The sequence below is a fragment of the Nyctibius grandis genome, chromosome 7 (genome assembly GCF_013368605.1).
Source record: "Nyctibius grandis isolate bNycGra1 chromosome 7, bNycGra1.pri, whole genome shotgun sequence".
NCBI lineage: Eukaryota > Metazoa > Chordata > Aves > Nyctibiiformes > Nyctibiidae > Nyctibius > Nyctibius grandis.
In genome coordinates, this window is record NC_090664.1 from 10,532,181 (window position 1) to 10,551,256 (window position 19,076).

Genomic DNA, 19,076 nt, shown 5'->3' on the forward strand with positions numbered 1-19,076 from the left:
AGAAAGTTTCTGGAAGTGTGGACATGACTTCTCATCCTTCCACAGTAAAGAAAAGCAAAACGAAGGAACCAGAAAATTCAGAAACAAGACTTCTGTAATTTATCTGTCCTAGAAGATTATTCTGGATTCTCAGAAGGTCAAAAATAGAAATTCTATTTCATACAAAAAAACAAATTCGAAACTGTTTTAACCCCTTTACCGCTTCAAGAAAGACAAGATTTAGAATCTTCCCAATCAAAATGCTGTGGTGAAAAAGCTGGGGCATCCCATTTCACTGTGTTCAAAATGTTTCTCATTTTAAAAAACCCTCAGTGTTTCAATTTTAATTCCTACTTCTATCATGTCATTCATATCTGTGAAAGGATGTGAAAATAGTTCTATTCCTAAGTAACATAAATATTTTTATGTCATTCTGGAAATTGCTTATATGGAATTTTATTCTATCATTCAGCAAATAAGGCCACTTGAAAAAAAAAAATAAGTCCTGTGGAAACTGCTCCAGTAGTTACCGCCAGTGATTTCCAAAGAAATTGTAAAACCATCATCACAATGCACTTTCTTGATAATCCTGGATGACAACTGTTCTTTTCCACTACTGCCTTTCTCTGAATAGACAGTAGGCTTGCCCCAGGCTGCCTCACCAAAGGCAAATTCAGACTGACCAGTCTACCATGAGAACTGGAACTACTCCACTGTGGATTTTACAGCTATGTACAGAGAGAAATCCTTGGCTGGTTCTTGGTTTGTAGGCTTCTCACCTGTGTTTAAGAGTAATATTCACGTCATGGGTGCAGTGTTGTAAACCTAGTTCTGTGCTTATGGTGCTAAGGAAATTATGTTTTATTCTTTGTTGGATTTTTGTTTGTTTGTTTCTAGATAGCAAAAGAGGAAGAAATACTCCTAGTGAGTTGGGCTTTGCTTTGCTTATGCCAATTATGCTCAAGTTCATGTCAGGAACAGCACACCACAAAGGATATGGAAATCACCAAAACACACTACAAAATTTAGCTTTGTTAATCAGACACAAGATATTAACTCATGCTAACGAGGGAAGGGACGGCCTTTTCTATAAGAACTATCAGCACAGATTCTGGTACAGTCTGTCATGAAAAACGAGTATACGAGTTAGCCATAAATATGCCACATAAGATGCTGTTCTGTGATTATTTCTAATTGGTTCTGGTTTTGCATTAGAAGTTATTACTAACTACGGTGAGGCGCAGATGCACAGAGAATCAAGTCCGTATACTTACCTTCAGATATATGTTGCTTAAACACATTTTAGGTTAACGTTGATTAGCACTGAGTGGATAAGTGCACACAGGTTCAGGCACCAACTAACAACATCTTAGCAGGAAGAAATAATGTTTACTTACAATCCCACCTTCCTCACCAGGATGGCCAGGAGATCCTCTGTAACCCGTACTTCCCTGAAAAACAGGAACTTAAGAGATAAGTAACACTGTTCTCCAAGCACACTGGGTTCATTTCCATCAGATTACTCTGCACATGGAGATAGAAAACATTTCCTGAAAATTAGATCTGATTATGCCGAGGAGGGCAGGCTCCATCAACTACATTTACACAGACACTCTGCACAGTCCTATGTACTTGACATGGCTGTGAAAAAACAAAACAAAACAAAACCGATGTTCAATATAAAATTTCAATATGTTATTTCAGGAAACTGCCTGATGGGTTAACAAAGCTCACTGGGATATTTGGTCAAATTAAATATCTTCCTTAGTGATTTGTAAAAGGAAGCATTCTACAGTAATGAAATTCTAACGTGAAATGAAAAATACAAGGAGTTGAAAACTTGTTAGGACAAAGATATTGCAATATCTTACAAAGACTTTTAGGAATATTGCAACTTTGTATTTGAAGTGATGAAAACCTCATGCCCTTGGCAAAAACTTGAACAGAGAGAAACTAGAACAAATGGAAATTCTAGGACTGAAAATGAACAAAAATGAGACATGAATTTGTGCTGCAAAAACGTGTTTGTACAATTGTAGGCTGTACAACTCAGGCATCATGTCTGTCTGCTAAACAACTACATCTACATTCAGAAAACTGTTTTGTCTAAGCACATTGATCTAGACATTTTAATAAAACAGAAAGGTGTAAGAACATCAACAAGATGGAAGAAATCAGTAAATTGGTTTATGAATAAATATTAAAAGACTATACTTTTGTGAAGACATAACAAAAAATGCATTTAATGCAACCACATAGGTGAAGAGTGGGAACTACAGATATAGTTTACCTAGCATGTTACTGGAATAAGTAGAAATAATGGAATGAACAGGAGTCAAATGAAGACAACATATACTAAAAACCTTAATAATGAAGTCTACTAGCGTGCTATAGAAGTGGCGATATCTGCAATACTTGAAAGGCTTAAAACAGACAAATAAAATTTTAAAGGAAATAATGTAAATTCGTACTGTACTGGATCAGAAGAAACTTATAGAAGAGGATATTTGGAATAACCAGAGGCACAAAAGGATAAGGTTCACACCTAGTGAAGAAGGATTATTTTCTACTCAGCTTCTTGGCTGGAAGATTCTCATTCACAATAGCTAATAAGCCTCTCAGTTAATCAGACTTAATTTTTAAATCCCTCTCCATTTTCTGCTGAATTGGTGAAGGAGAGCACTTAATGATTTTTATATGTATGAATGATTTTCATTATAAAAATACTTTTGCAATAGGTACATGCAGCAGAAAAAGGATCACATTTCATGTTTCTCCTTCATCTGTCCTAACAGCAAAGGTCATGGGCACATGCATGCATGCTCTGAAATACTACAAAAAATGAAACACTTTGAAAAACAAAGCAATTCTCAAGTCATGTCTATCTTAGCTTTCCTACCTTCCTTCCAGGACTTCCCTGGCCACCACGATCACCATTTTCTCCAAGGCATTTACAAACAACCTTACAGCATTTCCTTTCTGCAACAGTATTCTGAAAAATGACAAGAAACATTTCATTTATGTATATTAATCATAAAGCAAAGACTGATTTTTTCCCCCCTTTTGTTTATAACACAGAAGGACTTACAAGGTTTCTCTGCAAGATGTTTGCAATCTCTTCAAACCCAACACTCAGAGGTTCATTGTATCCAAACCCTCTGCCAAACTCTATTTCCTGAAGTTCAGTCAAGTTCTGTGTATTGTCCAGGCCAACTAATAGAAGCGCATCAAGACCTTCAACGTAAGCATAGATTTAAATTAGTGAATGCCTGAACTATATTATTTAATCAACAATATCACTGTGAATAACAGCAGTTCTCTAAAAGACTCTTACGCTTTATAGCTTCAACACAGTATGTTAAAAGAATCAAGCTATTGAGAACAACATGTAAGAGAAATCCAGACCAGTAATTTTCCAATTAACTTCTCTCCCCTGCTGTCAGACCAGACTGCTACTCAGTGCCTAAAAGTGTAAAACTGTTCTCTCCTACAGAAGTCAGAGTTGGGTCTAAACCGTGGTGCTGCACTCATCAGTGAAAGGGGCTACTCTGAATTGTCCCAGCTGCTGGAGCTGCACTCCAGAAACCAGAACCATCCCAGGCCCTCTACACCCCTAGGTGTGTTTCTGGCATCATCCGCCAACCAGTGACAAGACATCATGTACACTGATTCACAGGGAGAAGCAAGCACTCTCCCAGTGACTTCTGAGGAATGCCATAGGAGCGTTGAGAGGTAATGTTATATTGAAACGTTACGGTGGGGGAGCAATACATAGGGCCATTGGTAGTAGGAGGCTGGAGCATCAATGTGGTACTGTAATACCTTTAAAGCGAAGGGAGTCAGCTGCTTTTCTGAGATCTTCCAGTGAATCATCCAGCCCATCTGAAAATACTAACAGAACCTGTCAGGAAAGCCAGTAAGACCAAGTCAATAGAGAAGGGACTAAAGAGTCATTGTAAAAAGTACAGTTTGTATTGAAAACTGGCTATGAGATGGTAAAATTGCACTACACTGTGGTAGATCTGAAACGTGTGCTGGAAAAAGTGCTGAAGAACAAGAACAGAACACAAAATCCTCTCTTCCCTGTCAGCACTCCCATTTGATGGATTTGTCTTGCTGACTAGTTCATAGCATTGCCAGTAATTATATCTGTCATCTTCGTAGTATGCTAGGTGGAAGGCCAATTCTGCTGTGACTTATCTGCTGAAGAGCTTTCTCTGATGTCAGAAGAGTTCTCCTGTATGTGAATATGGAGAAGAACTTATAGCAAACAAAAATTTCACTTTCTGCAAGAGCAGCTCCAGTTGACTGTCATCTGAGCCACACCAGAAGTGCACCCACTCTGGGTCCAATCCTCCCTCCCTGCAGATGCTTAAGTCCCCTTGCTCTTTCCATGTAGGCAGTGCACCACCCTGCTCCATTGCCATATTTTGACTTAAGACATAAGGCTTAGTTCACATAAGGACACTAACCCTGACCCTTTGTATTAGCTACATTCCCACCTTTTCAGGCCAAAGAACTATAGTTAAGCGTCTTTCAGGGCTGAGGAAAGGACAATTTCTTACAGTTCCCCTCCAAGCTACCAGTTTGTTCCCATTTCTCTCCTCACCTTTCCCCTTCAAACCAGCAGAAATCTTCTCAGGCCCCACTCATCTAGTGGATTAGTTTTCCCAGAAAGAGGCTGCACAGCTAAACTGTCTCCTGCCCCCAACAGTAATGAATTTAAACCCTTGTAAACTCTCTGACCAACAAGTGGACAAGCACAGCCAGAGCTCTTTCCCTCCCATCCTTCTCATTTTACATTCCCTATACAATGCACAGCTTCAACCAATGTGAACTCTAGAGAATTACTTCTGTTAAGGTAAATTTTTCCACAGGTGCCAAAGGCAAATGAAGTGACTGCCACACCAAACATCCCACTTCTGTGCTAAAGCAGCAAGGAGACCAGAATTTAAGAGCGGGCAGAGTTAACTGGTTTTGGTGGTGGAAAGTTCCCAAACATCCAATATGGAGGCACTGGTACTGATTCTACATTTGCTCAGAGTGTGATACAATAGAGAGCTGGACCATGGATGGGTAAACACATCACAGACTGTTAGAAACAACACTGTAGGCCCAGGCTTGATGGGGTTTTTTTGGCAATCTTTTCATTTAAGAACATGAGGAAGGGGGGAAATGTGGGGTGTTAGTGTGGGCATTACATGCGTTTACACAGCTTTCATTATGTAAAGCTCTTGTTGGAACACATCTGAGTCTTGCTTTCTCAAAAATGCTGGAATTAGGTCCAACTCTTTTGCTGAAAAATAAACAAATAATAAAGCAAAGAAGAAATGCTACAACAGAGAATCACTACCCCTGATGAAGTTTATAACTAATAATTTTTACAGAACAAGCATGTTATTGCTCAGGATCCTAGGGAGATTAAATTGTGATTTCATGTGCATTCTCAAGTCTTGTATTTTCAATGTGCACATAAATAGTGTCAGAAAGGAGTATTAATCCACTAGTAAAGTGCTGAGATATGCAGCATATTTATTTCTAGTAATAATGCATAAGCAGAAAGAAGCCTTGCTTAACTCTAATCTTCAACAGAGATCTAACAGAATTGGCAATTAGGAGGAAAAAAGCACTGCTTTTACTTGTATGTCACACAAGTTCTCTCTACTGAGGCCTAAAAGAAGCAAAATAATATGTGGTCATGGTACCCATTTAGAATAAAATGACATTTTAAGAAATCTTTGGACAAAAATAGTATTAAATATGCATCAAATTACAGCCTAAAGTGGTAAGTGATACCTATGCAAATGCTGTGAAAAAACAGAATGCTAACTTTCATCTGAAAGCAGGGGAATTCATAACAATATGGCTTTCTCATTCTACATCAGATTAAAATTAACATCTTATAAAAGTTAAAATAAGGTCCATAGAGGAAACCTCTCATGTATTTTGCAAGGGCTAACCTGTCCTTCCTCAGTAGGAAGGTCTTCCAGCATGGAGACCTTAGTAAATGATAATATTCAAACAGCTACTACAGGATATGCTCAGTGCTTTACCAAGTCAGTGCCTTATTAAGAATAAGCTGTCAGGGCAACGATCCTGAAACACTCCAGTGAGATCTAACTTTCTTTCACCCAAGTGAAAATGTTCCCCATTCACTTCAGAAGAGATTAGATCAAGCCTTATTCTTCTACCTTCACCTGACTTCAAGATGGAGGAATTAACTGCAGCATCTATGCAGATTTTCCTATCATGAGTTATCCCTGAGCAGAACTCAGCTTTGTTATTTTAAATTATTTGACAAGTTAACTACACAATAAACTTCTGTAAAAAAATTTCTTGGCTGATGTTTTCTGTGACTTCTGCTTAGAGCTGTCATTATTCTGGACAGAGATTCATCAGGATCAGGATTTAGAGTTTCTGAAAGAGAACTGTTTCCACTACTCAAATTACAAAGACATTCCATGGTAGATATGAGAAGGTTTTCTGTATGAATACTCATGATCATATGTACTAATCCAAATGTTCTGGGTACCACCTCACTGCAGGACCACTCAGGGAATCAGAAATGATACATACAGTTATATCAGGGCGAATGAAAGAACAGGAGGTTCTATACAAACATAAGGAAACACTCTTTTACTGTGAGGGTGACCGAGCACTGGCACAGTTTGCCTAGAGAGATTGTGGAGTCTCCATTCTTACAGATACTGAAAAGCCATCTGGACATGCTCCTGGGCAGCCTACTCTAGTTGACCCTCCTTGAGCAGGGGGGTTGGACAAAGTGACCTCCAGAGGTTCTTCAACCATTCTGTGATTCTGTTTAATGGATTCACCAATTCCCGAACTACCTTTTTGTCTCCTTGGAGTACTCAGCATCAGTCTGTAAACATCAAACTGCATAACTTTTCCAATATATACGTTCACACCATTAAGTTACCTTCACTTTAGCAGAGGTCACATTGAAGAACTTCTCCTCAAGTGCCTGTAAGAAGTCTGCATTCAGGTAGGTGTCCACAGTGGTTTCTGCATCTAAGAACTTCTGGATGATCTCTTCATTATAGTCTCCAAAATCAGAGTGAAAGATTAATTGTTTGCTCTGTGCCAATACTTGGAACTTGAACCTAATGTTGACTGGAGATCCAGCATTACAGCTGATATTTGGCAAAGATTTCATCTGGAATAAAAGCTTGGGGAGGAATGCTTGCAATTTCTGTTTCAGAAGCACCATGGATGCTGGCTGCACGCACCTTGAAATATCAACTGCTACAGAAAGATCTATGTCGCAATCTGAAAAAACAAAGAAGAAACAGAAAACTATAAACATACACTATTTGTGATCTTGTTTTTTGTCAGAATCATGGGAGTGGAACAAAATTCAATATGGTAGATTTAAAACCAGAAATCAGAATCAGTGAGATGGTATTTTATATTTACGGAAAACCTATCAATCAGCCAACCAGTTTCAGTGGGGCTATGTGAACTTGCAGATACTAAGGTCTACATTACTGGGGTTGTTTAGCCTGGAGAAAAGGAGGCTCAGGGGAGACCTTATTGCTGTCTACAAGTACCTGAAAGGAGGTAGTAGCGAGGAGGGTGCTAGTCTCTTCTCCCAGGTAACAAGTGATAGGACAAGAGGAAACGGCCTCAAGTTGCGCCAGGGGAGGTTTAGATTGGATGTTAGGAAAAATTTCTTCATGGAAAGGGTTATCAAGTAGTGGAACAGGCTGCCCAGGGAAGTGGTAGAGTCACCATCCCTGGAGGTACTTAAAAGACCAGCAGATGTGGTGCTTGGGGATATTGTTTAGTGGTGGACTTGGTAGTGTTAGGTTAGTGGTTGGACTCGATCTTAAAGGTCCTTTCCAACCAAAACGATTCTGTGATTACTTGTCAGTGCTTTCCAGCTGTGAAATGTCATCAAAGGGCCTAATCTTGCAAATGTTTCCGTAAGCTTTGCTACTAACTGAAAATGTGCAACACATATTCCAATTGCAATGGGAAGCTTGATGACAGGCTGTGCTTTATCACTTTGTCACAAGACCAGATGATACATACAGATGTAGAACAACAGGCCAAAGAAACAAACGTGAGAGAAAGAGGCAGCATAGCCTACATGCAGTGTCATATATCCACTGTGAATAACAGCTGCCGAAAGGTGAGGGCTACCTCAGTTACGGAATTGCTTGCATAGCTCCTGATAATAACAGCAAATACCATGATGTGGTTAATTCCTTCCCCCTCCCCAATCATCCTGCCCTCATCAAGTAGCCAAACCACTTGGCTTATTCCTTTCACACCTTGATTCTTCATGTGTCATGCTGAATTTTATTCTGTGCCCCTAGATGCGTTATCATCCATTACTGTACCTCTGCAAGGATGTCAGAGGCATGCAATTTTATCTGTAACACAGTATTCTGCTTTATTTTGTTCCTTCTTCACTCATTGACTCTGAAACATTTATCAAACACAAGGCTGGTTTCCATGTTTGCTAGTTTGGGCTAGTTCCTATAGACCATTATTCCATACAAGCTTCATTACAGTTTTCTGAGTTTTCCCTCACTCATTAAAAAGATGAATGTGTTCAGCTCTTCAACCAAATAAATCCAGAAATAATTTCACCTCAGAGTGGCCATCGTTATGTTTCAGTATTTTCACTTGGGGTACAAACTGCCCCCCTACAGGGTATGATTTGCTGGTAAGCAGCATGAAAATCTTTAAATGTAAAAGGTCACATTGAATGAGTTTTTATGGCTAAAAAATCTGACATTCAAGCCTCAGAGCAACACAAGAAATCTATACAGCTTTTCTGTTTAGGCCACAAGAAAAAAATTCTCTTAAACAGTTAAACATAGCTATACACATGTATATGTCTACACACACTCCCCTCAGTCATGCCCCTTTGCCAGGCTGTGAGGCTGCACATCTGATTTCAAGATTCACAGAACACCTGTGATGCAAAGGCCATCATTTGGAGGGAGCGTGAAGGGCAACCATGGACTCAGCAGTTTAGCCCTGACAATTGGTCAGCCATACTGCCTAGCATTTAAAAACATTCCCTGCCAACTGCCCAGTGTACCAGCAATAATACCAAAACAGTAGTAAAGCATTCACTTTTGTGCTACTGTGTTGTGCATCAGAATGTGTAAAACAGCTTCTGGTAGGTACTCTATACTCTGTGGATAACCTGCACTTATTTGCAAGAGTAAACACCTCTGTGTAGCTAATCTCTTTTTCTAATCACCTGTTCTCTCACATACATTCACATTGTTAAATCGCCCCATCTTACTGCTGCAAAGGTATCTTTTTCCCCTGTTGACTTTCCATACCTTAATTGCAGTTTTTTAAATTTGAAAAATCTGTCAGTTTAAGAGAAGGTGACTGGAGAAAGGGGAATGAATAGATTTATTACAGAAAGAAGGTCAGCAAATATAGGAAAACAGATGACAAGACAAGATAAAACAGACTTCACAGGAAGCTGATCTTGGTTTTATGAGACAAATCTATGCAGAACTTAACAATAAATACATGCGTCGGTGAGATCAAAGCCAATATGCTTTGGCTTTTAACTTCTCTCTCTCTAAACAAGTGTGCCTCTGTGTGTGTGTATATATATATATAAAGTTTAGTGCTCTATCTCGCATTAAATCTCCCTGTTCTTTGGCCATGAAACACGAGGAGGCGCTACTGCATCACACAAGGTCATGCTATTCCACGGCAGTGCAACTCCACAGCAGCCCCCTCTGCTTTCAGGAGCCAGGGGATGCCTTTTCAGCTGAAGGTTTGCTCAGCTCTTGATGGGCAAAAGAGGAGGTGAGGGTGCAGAGCTCATACTGAAACAGGTCCAGCTGTCCTATTCTCTGAAAACAACCTGAGCAGATATAATTCACACAGAGAGTAGCTTCTGGCTTTAGGAGGGAAGGCTCAGCTCTTCATTTTGGCCCCAAACACCCCCGCAAACACCAGCCAGTTTTGCTGCGTTTAAGAGATCGTGAGCCCAGGGTGCAGAAGAGGTGAAGTTATCTATTTGTTCAGCTGTTGTTATAAAAATCCTTAGATAAGCAGTGTGGTGATCCCAGCGTTCCTTTCTCATAGTAAGTTTCTGGTCACTAAGGAAATGAAACCTGGAGAGCTGGGTAGGATCAGCTTTGTGGCATAACAAAGAGAACAAAGAGCATGTATCCAACACATGTTAAACATCACCTATATGGTGAAAACACAGGGAAGACAACAAGGAGCTTTAAAGGACAGTCACAGTCCCTGTAAGGATGGGCACAGAGAGAACTGCTCCAGCACTGTCTCTTTCTGCTATCCCAAATCAATGCTATCCACTTACACCACAGAGGTCCCTCTCACCTTCAGTGGAAGAAGAGCTCAGCTTTTTGATTTGTCATTCACTACATTTTTCTTTTTGCAGCTTAGCAAACACATCTACAGTATTATCTTACTACGTAACTGGCATGAATATGTAATTTTACAGAGCAGTTGTGTATTTTTCCTGCTTCAGTCTTCCCACATGACAAAGTGACTGATACTGCAGCACCAAGGCGGAACAAACCGAGATACAAAACCAGCATCTAACATCTGATAAAAGTTGCTACATTAATCAAAGGCAATACTGAATCTTTACTTTCCCTGGGGTTAGGAGCCTCTCAGGCTATGTGGCATCCAAGCTACTGTTGCCACCAAGAAGACATAGTAAGCCATACCGCCCTCTGCTTCTTATATAGGGAAAGGTTTTGAGTAGCATCTCAGCATTACTGTGGATTTGCTGCTCATACCTTACCAATACCTCCCACATATCCAAGGATGGATTTTCTTACACTTCCTTCTCCATAGTGCTTCTGTGAGACACAAGTTTTGTCAACAGTTGCTGCTGACAGTCCCACTGAAGCAGTATGGTCAGCCGTAGATGACAAAGTTAGGTTTTTGGAAGGCTCTTTTTTAAATATCACTGAATTATCTGTTTCTCTCTTTTGATTAGGATACCTGGCTCCTTTCAGACACTGAGGAGCAGGAGACAGTAACACCTTTACGTCTTAGTTGAGATGCTGGTTCAGTGTAATCGTCCAAGGACTGGCCATCAGTGATCACCACAGCAATTTGCTGCACTCCTTGTTTTTTCCTGCTGCTTGCTTCTTGAGTAAAAACCTTCTTCGTCAGGAATTCAATGGCTGCTCCAGTGTATGTTTGCCCCGCTTGATATGGCAAGCTCTTCATGTAATTCAGGATTTCCTGTTTATACTTGGATGTATTCATGGTGAACTCTAGCCTCAGCTCATTACTGTACAGCACTAGCCCAACTCTTACACTACTTGGATCAATACCTAGAGCATTAATAATTTTTAACAGAAAGTCCCTTAGCAGCTGGAAGTTTTTTGACCCAGCTTTGCTGGATTCATGCACAAGAAACACAGTATCTGCAACAGCTGCATTGGAACACACTAAAAGCAAAGTAAACATAAGGAAGATGAGATTAATGTAGGTCATACCATGGAATAATTAGTGGGGTAATAAGAATAGGTTGCTACAAAAAAAGGATCATCTCAAGGTAATACACAAGATAGTGCTACAACAAAACATGAAATCTAAATCCCTATCAGTGCTGAAGAGCAGAGATTTATATATTGATTTTCACAGTAAAAAGAAAATCCCTGAAATAAACACCACAGCTTAACTGGCCCCTTACCCACACTACAGCAAAGCCTGCAAGATAAATGCTTTTCTCACTCTCCCACAGAGTGACTGCTAATCAGAACAACCCAGGATATTAAGGAAGTTATTCTGTGGTTGAATATAATCTCTCCTACAGCCATTTTCTACAAACAAAATTCAAGCAAAATTATCCTGTCAGAACAGGCGATTCCACTGCAGCCAACTCCTTTAGACAACTGCCCTGCTCCCCTTGGTCAATACAGGTAATTAAAACAAATTGTGCATAGGCAAGTATTGCCACCACACAGCCAAAGGTGGTAAATATTTTGTCCATACAGCACCGCTGTAAAAGCACAAGTGCCAGCCATTTGCACTTTGTTCTTCCCTCACAGCCACCTGAGAAGTTCCTCTGGATTACCAGTGAGCTACTCAGGCTGCTGCTTTTGCTCTGGTGATACATCGTACTTGCTGGCACACTTGGATCAAGGTCATGTTGACGTTTTGACAATGTTTTGCCAGAGAAGGTCAATACTCTCCTCTTCATAAGTCTGGGAAGTAATGCTAGAGGAGGCTCTCATCTTTTCTTCTTCCTCATCATTCTTTTATCCCCACCTCTTCCAGCATCCAGGCTGCCTCCATGATATTGTCTCTGGATCCAGAGGGCGTGATGAGCATTACAACCTGTAAAGTGCCTTCGCTGAGCCAGCTTCCAAGCACCATCCATGAAAAAGTTTTCCTGCAAAAACTTCATGGCACTTCCAGTCTTCAATGAATCTCCAGTGAATGCAATGCTATGCTGAATGTGGTCAAGCACCTCTTCTTTATTTTCATGTGTGTTCAGTAAAAATTCCACCTGTCCTATGCCACTAAACTGGGCTAGTTAAGCCCAACATCTGGCTGTCCGACTATTTGGGAGAGGAAATGTTTTACTTTCCCAAAGGTTGAAGGGCTCATGTTCTCAGTGGAGCAAACAAGGAAAATGTCTTGATAAACTCCGTACCTGACAGTATTTATGTAGATAAAAGTTTCATCTTCCTTCCACTGAATCTTCTTATGATTGTAGGAGTGACATTGCATTCTTTACCATTCCATTCCTTTGATACTCAATTAACCAAGGTCTTCTACATCACTACTGGAATCTAGGTTGGATCTAAGAACTGGACCCATTTGAGCGCTTCAGAATACATCTACCTTCGGAAACAACCCCATGAGGAGTTGCTCCAAAGCAAAGACAGTCCCTCTGAATATCAGAGGGGGCACCAGAACATGAACAAATTGATTCTAACTTAACTACAGTCAGTGAAAAGAGAGATGCATATCTGGAGGGCACATCAAATGCAAGACAGATGAAACTGGACCTAAATGCATCCCCCAGTGTAACAGTTTATGATGAAGAAGGGCATTAAAGCCAAGTGCCTAACTACCAGCATAACCTCTAACCCCTAACCTTTTCTCTTCATTGTGAAAAGCTAGTGGAGGTATCCACACTGACCTCTGCACAACCAGAAAAAAGGAAGTTTCCTTTTCAAATTATAACTACATTACATTTTACACATTCATCGTTGTTTTAAACACCAATTTTTTGTTCTGATTTTAGTTTTGCTACCGTGCCTCTTTTATATCCCTCCTCCTTTCACCACGCAACAATAACAGTCCTTAAAGAAACAGGGCAAACATTTTCTGTGAACTTTGCAGTTCAGCAAATGTATTAAAAGGAAAAATATGACTTCCCTTCATTTTTGTAACTTCTAGAACGTTCAATTTCTGAACTAGGTTTTTGGAGGAATTAAGAGTTACCAAAAGCATAGCCTTGGTACATTTTGAATGTACTTCATAGACTCTGTGAACCTGACCCTGATTTTCTTTGCAATACATTAAGGCTTAGTTTCAGAGAGCACTGAGAATAAGCTTACCTTCCTATTTTAACAATTAAACCTCACTGACTTCAACACAGACACCGCAATGTGTTAAAAAGAACAGGGACATCATCCTGAACTGCAAGCTAAGTCAAAATTAGCCCCATTGTTTTCAATCACATTACATGAGAGCAGCACTGATGTAAATGACATCAAAACCAGGACCACTTTTCTACACCTTATTTTCACAATTACACAGCATGAACAACTGAAATGGCACAAGTATAAGGACAACTTCTTACCTTCTATCTCGCTTTCAATTGCAAAACAAAAGTTTCCCAAAAGTCTATTGGAGAGATCGCGAAGGTCACCAAAACTACCAGCACTATAAAAATACTTACCAAAAGGTTTACTGGCTATTTGCTGAAGCCCAGCTGTATTCTGGACACCAATTCCAACAACATAAAGGGAGATGCCCCTGTTTCTCAGTTTCCTGACAGGCAACTCAACTTCATCACTGGATTCTCCACCAGTGATTAGAATGGCTACCTGCGGGACATAGCCCTTAGCTCTGCTACTAGCAGGTTCAGTGAAATACATTCTGTTGACAAAATCCAGAGCTCTCCCTGTGTAAGTTTCTCCACTCCTATATGGCAAATTCTCAGTCTGCTCCAAAACATCACTTTTCAAATACTGATTCAGCAATAGTTCTTGGTAAGTCTCATCACTGTATTGTGCCAGCCCAACTCGGATCACATCAAGGCCAACATCAAGACTTGAAACAAGGGCAGAGAGGAACTTCTTCACCTTCTGAAAGTTTTCCTGGCCAATGCATGTTGAAGTATCCACTAAAAAGACAACATCTGCCAACATGGCTTTTCTGCAAGCTGCCCAAGGAAGATCACATAGAAGAATGAATTACTATAGCTTCTTCCAGCTTTCTTCATGAGCAAGGAAGGACTGACTGTACATTTTATCACTCATGAAATACACTGCAATTGTGTTGCGTGTTTCTGCCTTCCCCTTCCTCCCCTCACCTTCCCCCCCTCCCACCATGATTTTGAATATTTTAAAGGCAGACAGGTACTCAAAATTTATCACAGATATGAGCTGATATTATTGAAAGCTAGTTAGCAATATATGGAAGATGCAAGAAGTTAAAACCCGTATTTTAGCAACACACTCTAATTCCATGTGTTTCATCTATGAATAGAAAAAAAATAAACCTGGGAAGAAAACAGCTCTTTCAGGACATACCATGGGCGACCCAGGTGGCTGGTCCAGTTAACTCCTCTAGCGTAGTACAAAGCCTCTGCAGAATACTGTGAGAGAGTCCCTGCAGAGAAGCAAAATCTTCCACTTCATAGACATGCTTATCAGTTGGCTCACTAGCTATTTATTGAAGCTCAGACAAAGCAGAACCTTTAACACCTATACCATACAACGTGATGCCAGCATCCTTGATTGCTGTGGCTGGCTTTTGAACATTACCTTCAGCCTGTCATTTGTTATCACCACAGTGATTTGAGGAACCCCTTCTTCCTTTCAGCTACAAGCACTTACTACGAAGTGATTCTCTAGCATAAACTGCAGGCTCTGCCCAGTTTTGGTGCCTCCTCCTTTGTAATGTAATTTCTGTATCTTCGGTAAGGTATCATTCTTGTTATAGTAAGTGTTCAACAAGAATTCGGTATATGGCACATCACTGTACTGAATCATACCAACACAGATTTTGTCTTGCCCAATATCAAAGCCATTGACCATTGTGTACAATAAGTCTTGCATGATCCTGAAGTTCTTTGTCCCTACACTCCAGGATCCATCTACCAGGAAGACAACGTCTGCCACAGGAGCTTTCTTGCAGACTGAAGAAACATTCTGAAACTTTCCTGTTTTCCTACAGGATATGTAATCTAATAGAAGAGTAATTTTGCATCCTGATTGCTTTTCAGAATGCAAGACTTACTGGCCTTTTGCAGAAAAATCCTTCCATCTATCCTGGTAAATTCTCAACACCCGCTAGATCCTTCTTCTCCCCTGTTCATCATACAGAAGGTCAGAGGCTACATCCTTCTGCAACACCATTCTCAGGCAAATGAGAGTTGCTGAAATTCACACCGACACAATTTCCATACACAGCCTGCTCAGAAGTCATACATAGTAAATGCATATGATAATTGCTGTACACACCTCTGTATGTGAACCACAACCATAAAAATGTGTTGACTTGCTGTCAAGTGAGTCCAAAGGAAAAGTTACTCGTGCACTTTGAGCTCCATTCTGCAAGTATACATTACTAATAAATACTTCTTATCTGATGGGGAAAAAAATAAATTCACACCAACTTAAACAGGACTAACCACATTTACTTGTAGTAAATACGAAACTCATGTGTTCCCACACCTTTCAGAAGCATGACACTGTAGGGCATGGATGAAATAGTTATTATTTCCTCACACCAACAGTCATGTAGAACATGTTCTGCAATTGGACAGAACACTTTCTCAAGCAGACCTTCCAGAAGACCTGACTACCAAAATGAAAATGCTAAATCCTGTGACTTATCTTGCTTTTGGCAGTCTTACAATTGTAAGAGTTTCATTGCTTTTGAAAATACGGAACCTCAGCATGCACGAACAAAAACAAATTTTAATGAACTGTTGCATTTAATTTTGCATTTTTTTAGGACAACCCTCCTATCCTACTTTAAATATGTTTCATAAAAACATACCACATTACCCCTAGTTATACAAAAAATAAACTGTCATCAATTATTCCTCTCTCTCTGACATTGGGTATAAACAGAAAAAAATTATTTTGCTATCAACTTGAAGAATAGTTATTTCTTTAATGTATTACCAGTCTGTTGTGCATCTATAGAGCAGAAGGTGGAAACAAAGAGAAGAACAAGAAGTGGTTTCCAGTCATCCATTTTGAAAACCTCCCTAGAAAAAAACAAACAAAGACAGTAAGAAATACAGAGCAAATTTCCTCAGAAAGGGATTTTTAATCATGGAGGAAACTGGTAAGTGCATTTTATTAACAACATTGAGGCTTTATAGCTGTATGCAATTTAAAGCAGCACTTTAAATTCATATTTTCTTTCCTCAGCTTTTAGCATACAGGCTTTGAACACAGAGCTGTTAGAGTTTGACACTGATGTACAGCATATAGCCCAAATGAACTGTTCACTGCTCTGCTCTCACAATCATGCTTTGTTCTGATTCACACAGCTATATTTACCACGATCCAAAATCCAACTAAAATCAAGCTATTCACAATGTAAGACTAATGGGAGTTATGCTTCTAAGATTCTCCTCTAGCCTTGAAATTCCTCACCCACATACATCTATTTAAAAGAAAAATTTGGTGGTGGTATGTATATACAATACACACAGACAAGAAAAAGCATTCATTTCACAAATGAAATATGCCAGTTGACCAGTAATGAAGACACTTGCCCTATAAAAGTGCCACAACTCAATGCCATGGGAAATGGGAAAGAAAATCTCTCAGCAAGAAAGTACAAAATTATGCCACATTGAGCTTAAGCACTCTAAAGAAGTAAGAAAGAAACAGTTTTGAAAAACTTCCAATTCTAGAACACATGTACACTAAATAGCCTGAAGAATAAAAAGAAAAAATAAACCAGAGCTTTGGACGCCAAGCATGAAAAAAAGGATGAATATGAAATCATTTCTATGTTGGGTTTTTTTGGAGCTGCTGGAGTTCTCTTTCTTTTCTGACTAATTCCAGCTGCTTTCCTCCTAGTTCCACCCTCACATTCTGTCCCAGATCAAAACTGCGCTGTATAGCACAAAGCTGATGTCAGCAGGTGGAAGAAAAGATTTTTGATAAAATTTATTAATATAAAGGCCAAATGCGTCTGCATGGTGACATGAGTAGCAGAGAACCAGGTTGGCTAAGTATGTCCAGGCAGGGAGGATGAGAAATGCTCATTTATTCTATGACCTTTGGTTATTCACGTATTTAAAACAGATGAGTAAAAGATGCCACCACTGCATTTTAGCCAGCCAAAGTCACTCCTCTCACCAGCCCTTTGTAGCTGGTTCTCTGTCAACTGAGCACGTATCTCTTCCTCTTCTAGGGGAGAGAACAGCTTGACAGAGATGCTGTCAATGTTGTACTTCTTTCCATGGATGTGCATGTCAGAGGTAATGCTGTTCAACACTGTATGTGGTCTCTTCCTCAGGCCTCCAAAACACACCTATTGGCAGCAAGGAATCTGTGGAAATTAGACTGAGGAGGACAACTGAGGAATGAGTCACTGAGGAGGGTGAGGTAAAATTCAGCAACCTGACATAACTCAGATATGCTCAAATGCCCAGTGACTGAAAAGGACATCCCACTAGGGCTACCCTAAGAAGCTCATACTTAATATACAGCCTATGTTAGAGGTATATTGGTGTGGAAAATGCATGGCTACTGACTTCTATGTGCTACCACCCGTTTATTAACAACATTTTATACAAAGCACTGTTGAGCTACAGGTAATATAGAATAAGCCAAACACTGCTCTGTCTCAGCCTATCTTTTGCACCCATTGGTTGATCCTGGCAGATTCTCAGATCAGAAGAGATAGCTTGAGCCACTTATATTCCAGGCTTGGGTTTGAGACAGTGTGCAACCTCAGTAAACTCAGGATCCTGGCTTGGTGCTTTTTTTTTTTTTTTTTTTTTAAAGGTTTCCAGGCTTCTGGAATTCTGATGAGAACAATGAATCCAGAATTTCACTTTGAAGCTGATTTGCACACAGATTTCCCCAGAATCTGTGTCTCAGCCATTGCATAACATCTAATAATTATGTTGGCATGAATACTGCCTAAACTCTTAAGTAACAGAGAGAGAAATGTATGTGAAGACACACAGAAGCAATCAGACAGCAAGCAAAAAACAAGCTAGTTCATCCTCCCAGCAACTGGAGGGCTTCATAGGCATGCTTCCTGGAACCCAGGAGCATCCTTCTCAGAATGAACTGGTCTCAGACACAGGTAAATTCCTCTTGTGGAAGGATGTGGAACTGAATCTGTATAGAGGGCGAGGACATCTAAGTGATGGCTAAAGCATAATAATCCACACATTAGTCTTTTCAGTATCTTCAAGGTATGTGCTGGGAGCAGGGTATCTACCTGTACACACAGATTGCTTCTCTATTTCTCCCACTGTTGTTTGATAAACTTCCCTTTGCCACTAGTCTCCAAAAAAGTCCTAGTGCTTAGAACAAAGGTCCATCTTGCCCAATCCCTTATCTTTGACAATGGCCATTAGCTTAAGGAAAGAGTATAAAAGGAAAGTTAAGGAATGTAGGTATCTTCTCCCTTCCACACACACTGGTTTAAAGGTTTCCAGGTCGCATTTGGGTGAAGATCATACTTCCATAAATTCTTCTAATCTATTTTGAAGCCAGCTATACTTTTATATTAAAATCACAAACCAATTAGATCATCATTTTGTAAACATCATTTATATTCTACTGAAAAAGCAAGCCAAGTATCTGTGAAAATACAAGTTGATGTTCTGTTAACAATTCATTACACTGGTTTTTAAACTGTATCTTGGATCTGGAGAGACA

The 19,076-nt window shown here is 39.8% G+C and overlaps 1 protein-coding gene across 1 annotated transcript in view; it reads right to left on the minus strand.

Moving 5' to 3' along the window:
* Positions 1–17,652, minus strand: part of COL6A6 (collagen type VI alpha 6 chain) — a 49,723-nt gene extending 32,071 nt beyond the window's left edge. The window contains 17 exon segments of the mRNA XM_068405151.1: positions 1,377–1,430; positions 2,879–2,971; positions 3,068–3,213; positions 3,802–3,880; positions 6,917–7,266; positions 10,760–10,817; positions 10,963–11,417; positions 12,094–12,122; positions 12,124–12,225; positions 12,227–12,339; positions 12,341–12,507; positions 12,510–12,628; positions 13,542–13,545; positions 13,787–14,371; positions 15,501–15,503; positions 16,344–16,475; positions 17,538–17,652. Coding sequence (XP_068261252.1) covers positions 1,377–1,430; positions 2,879–2,971; positions 3,068–3,213; positions 3,802–3,880; positions 6,917–7,266; positions 10,760–10,817; positions 10,963–11,417; positions 12,094–12,122; positions 12,124–12,225; positions 12,227–12,339; positions 12,341–12,507; positions 12,510–12,628; positions 13,542–13,545; positions 13,787–14,371; positions 15,501–15,503; positions 16,344–16,475; positions 17,538–17,652 — 2,604 coding nt within the window.
* Between the last annotated feature and the right edge of the window lie 1,424 nt (positions 17,653–19,076).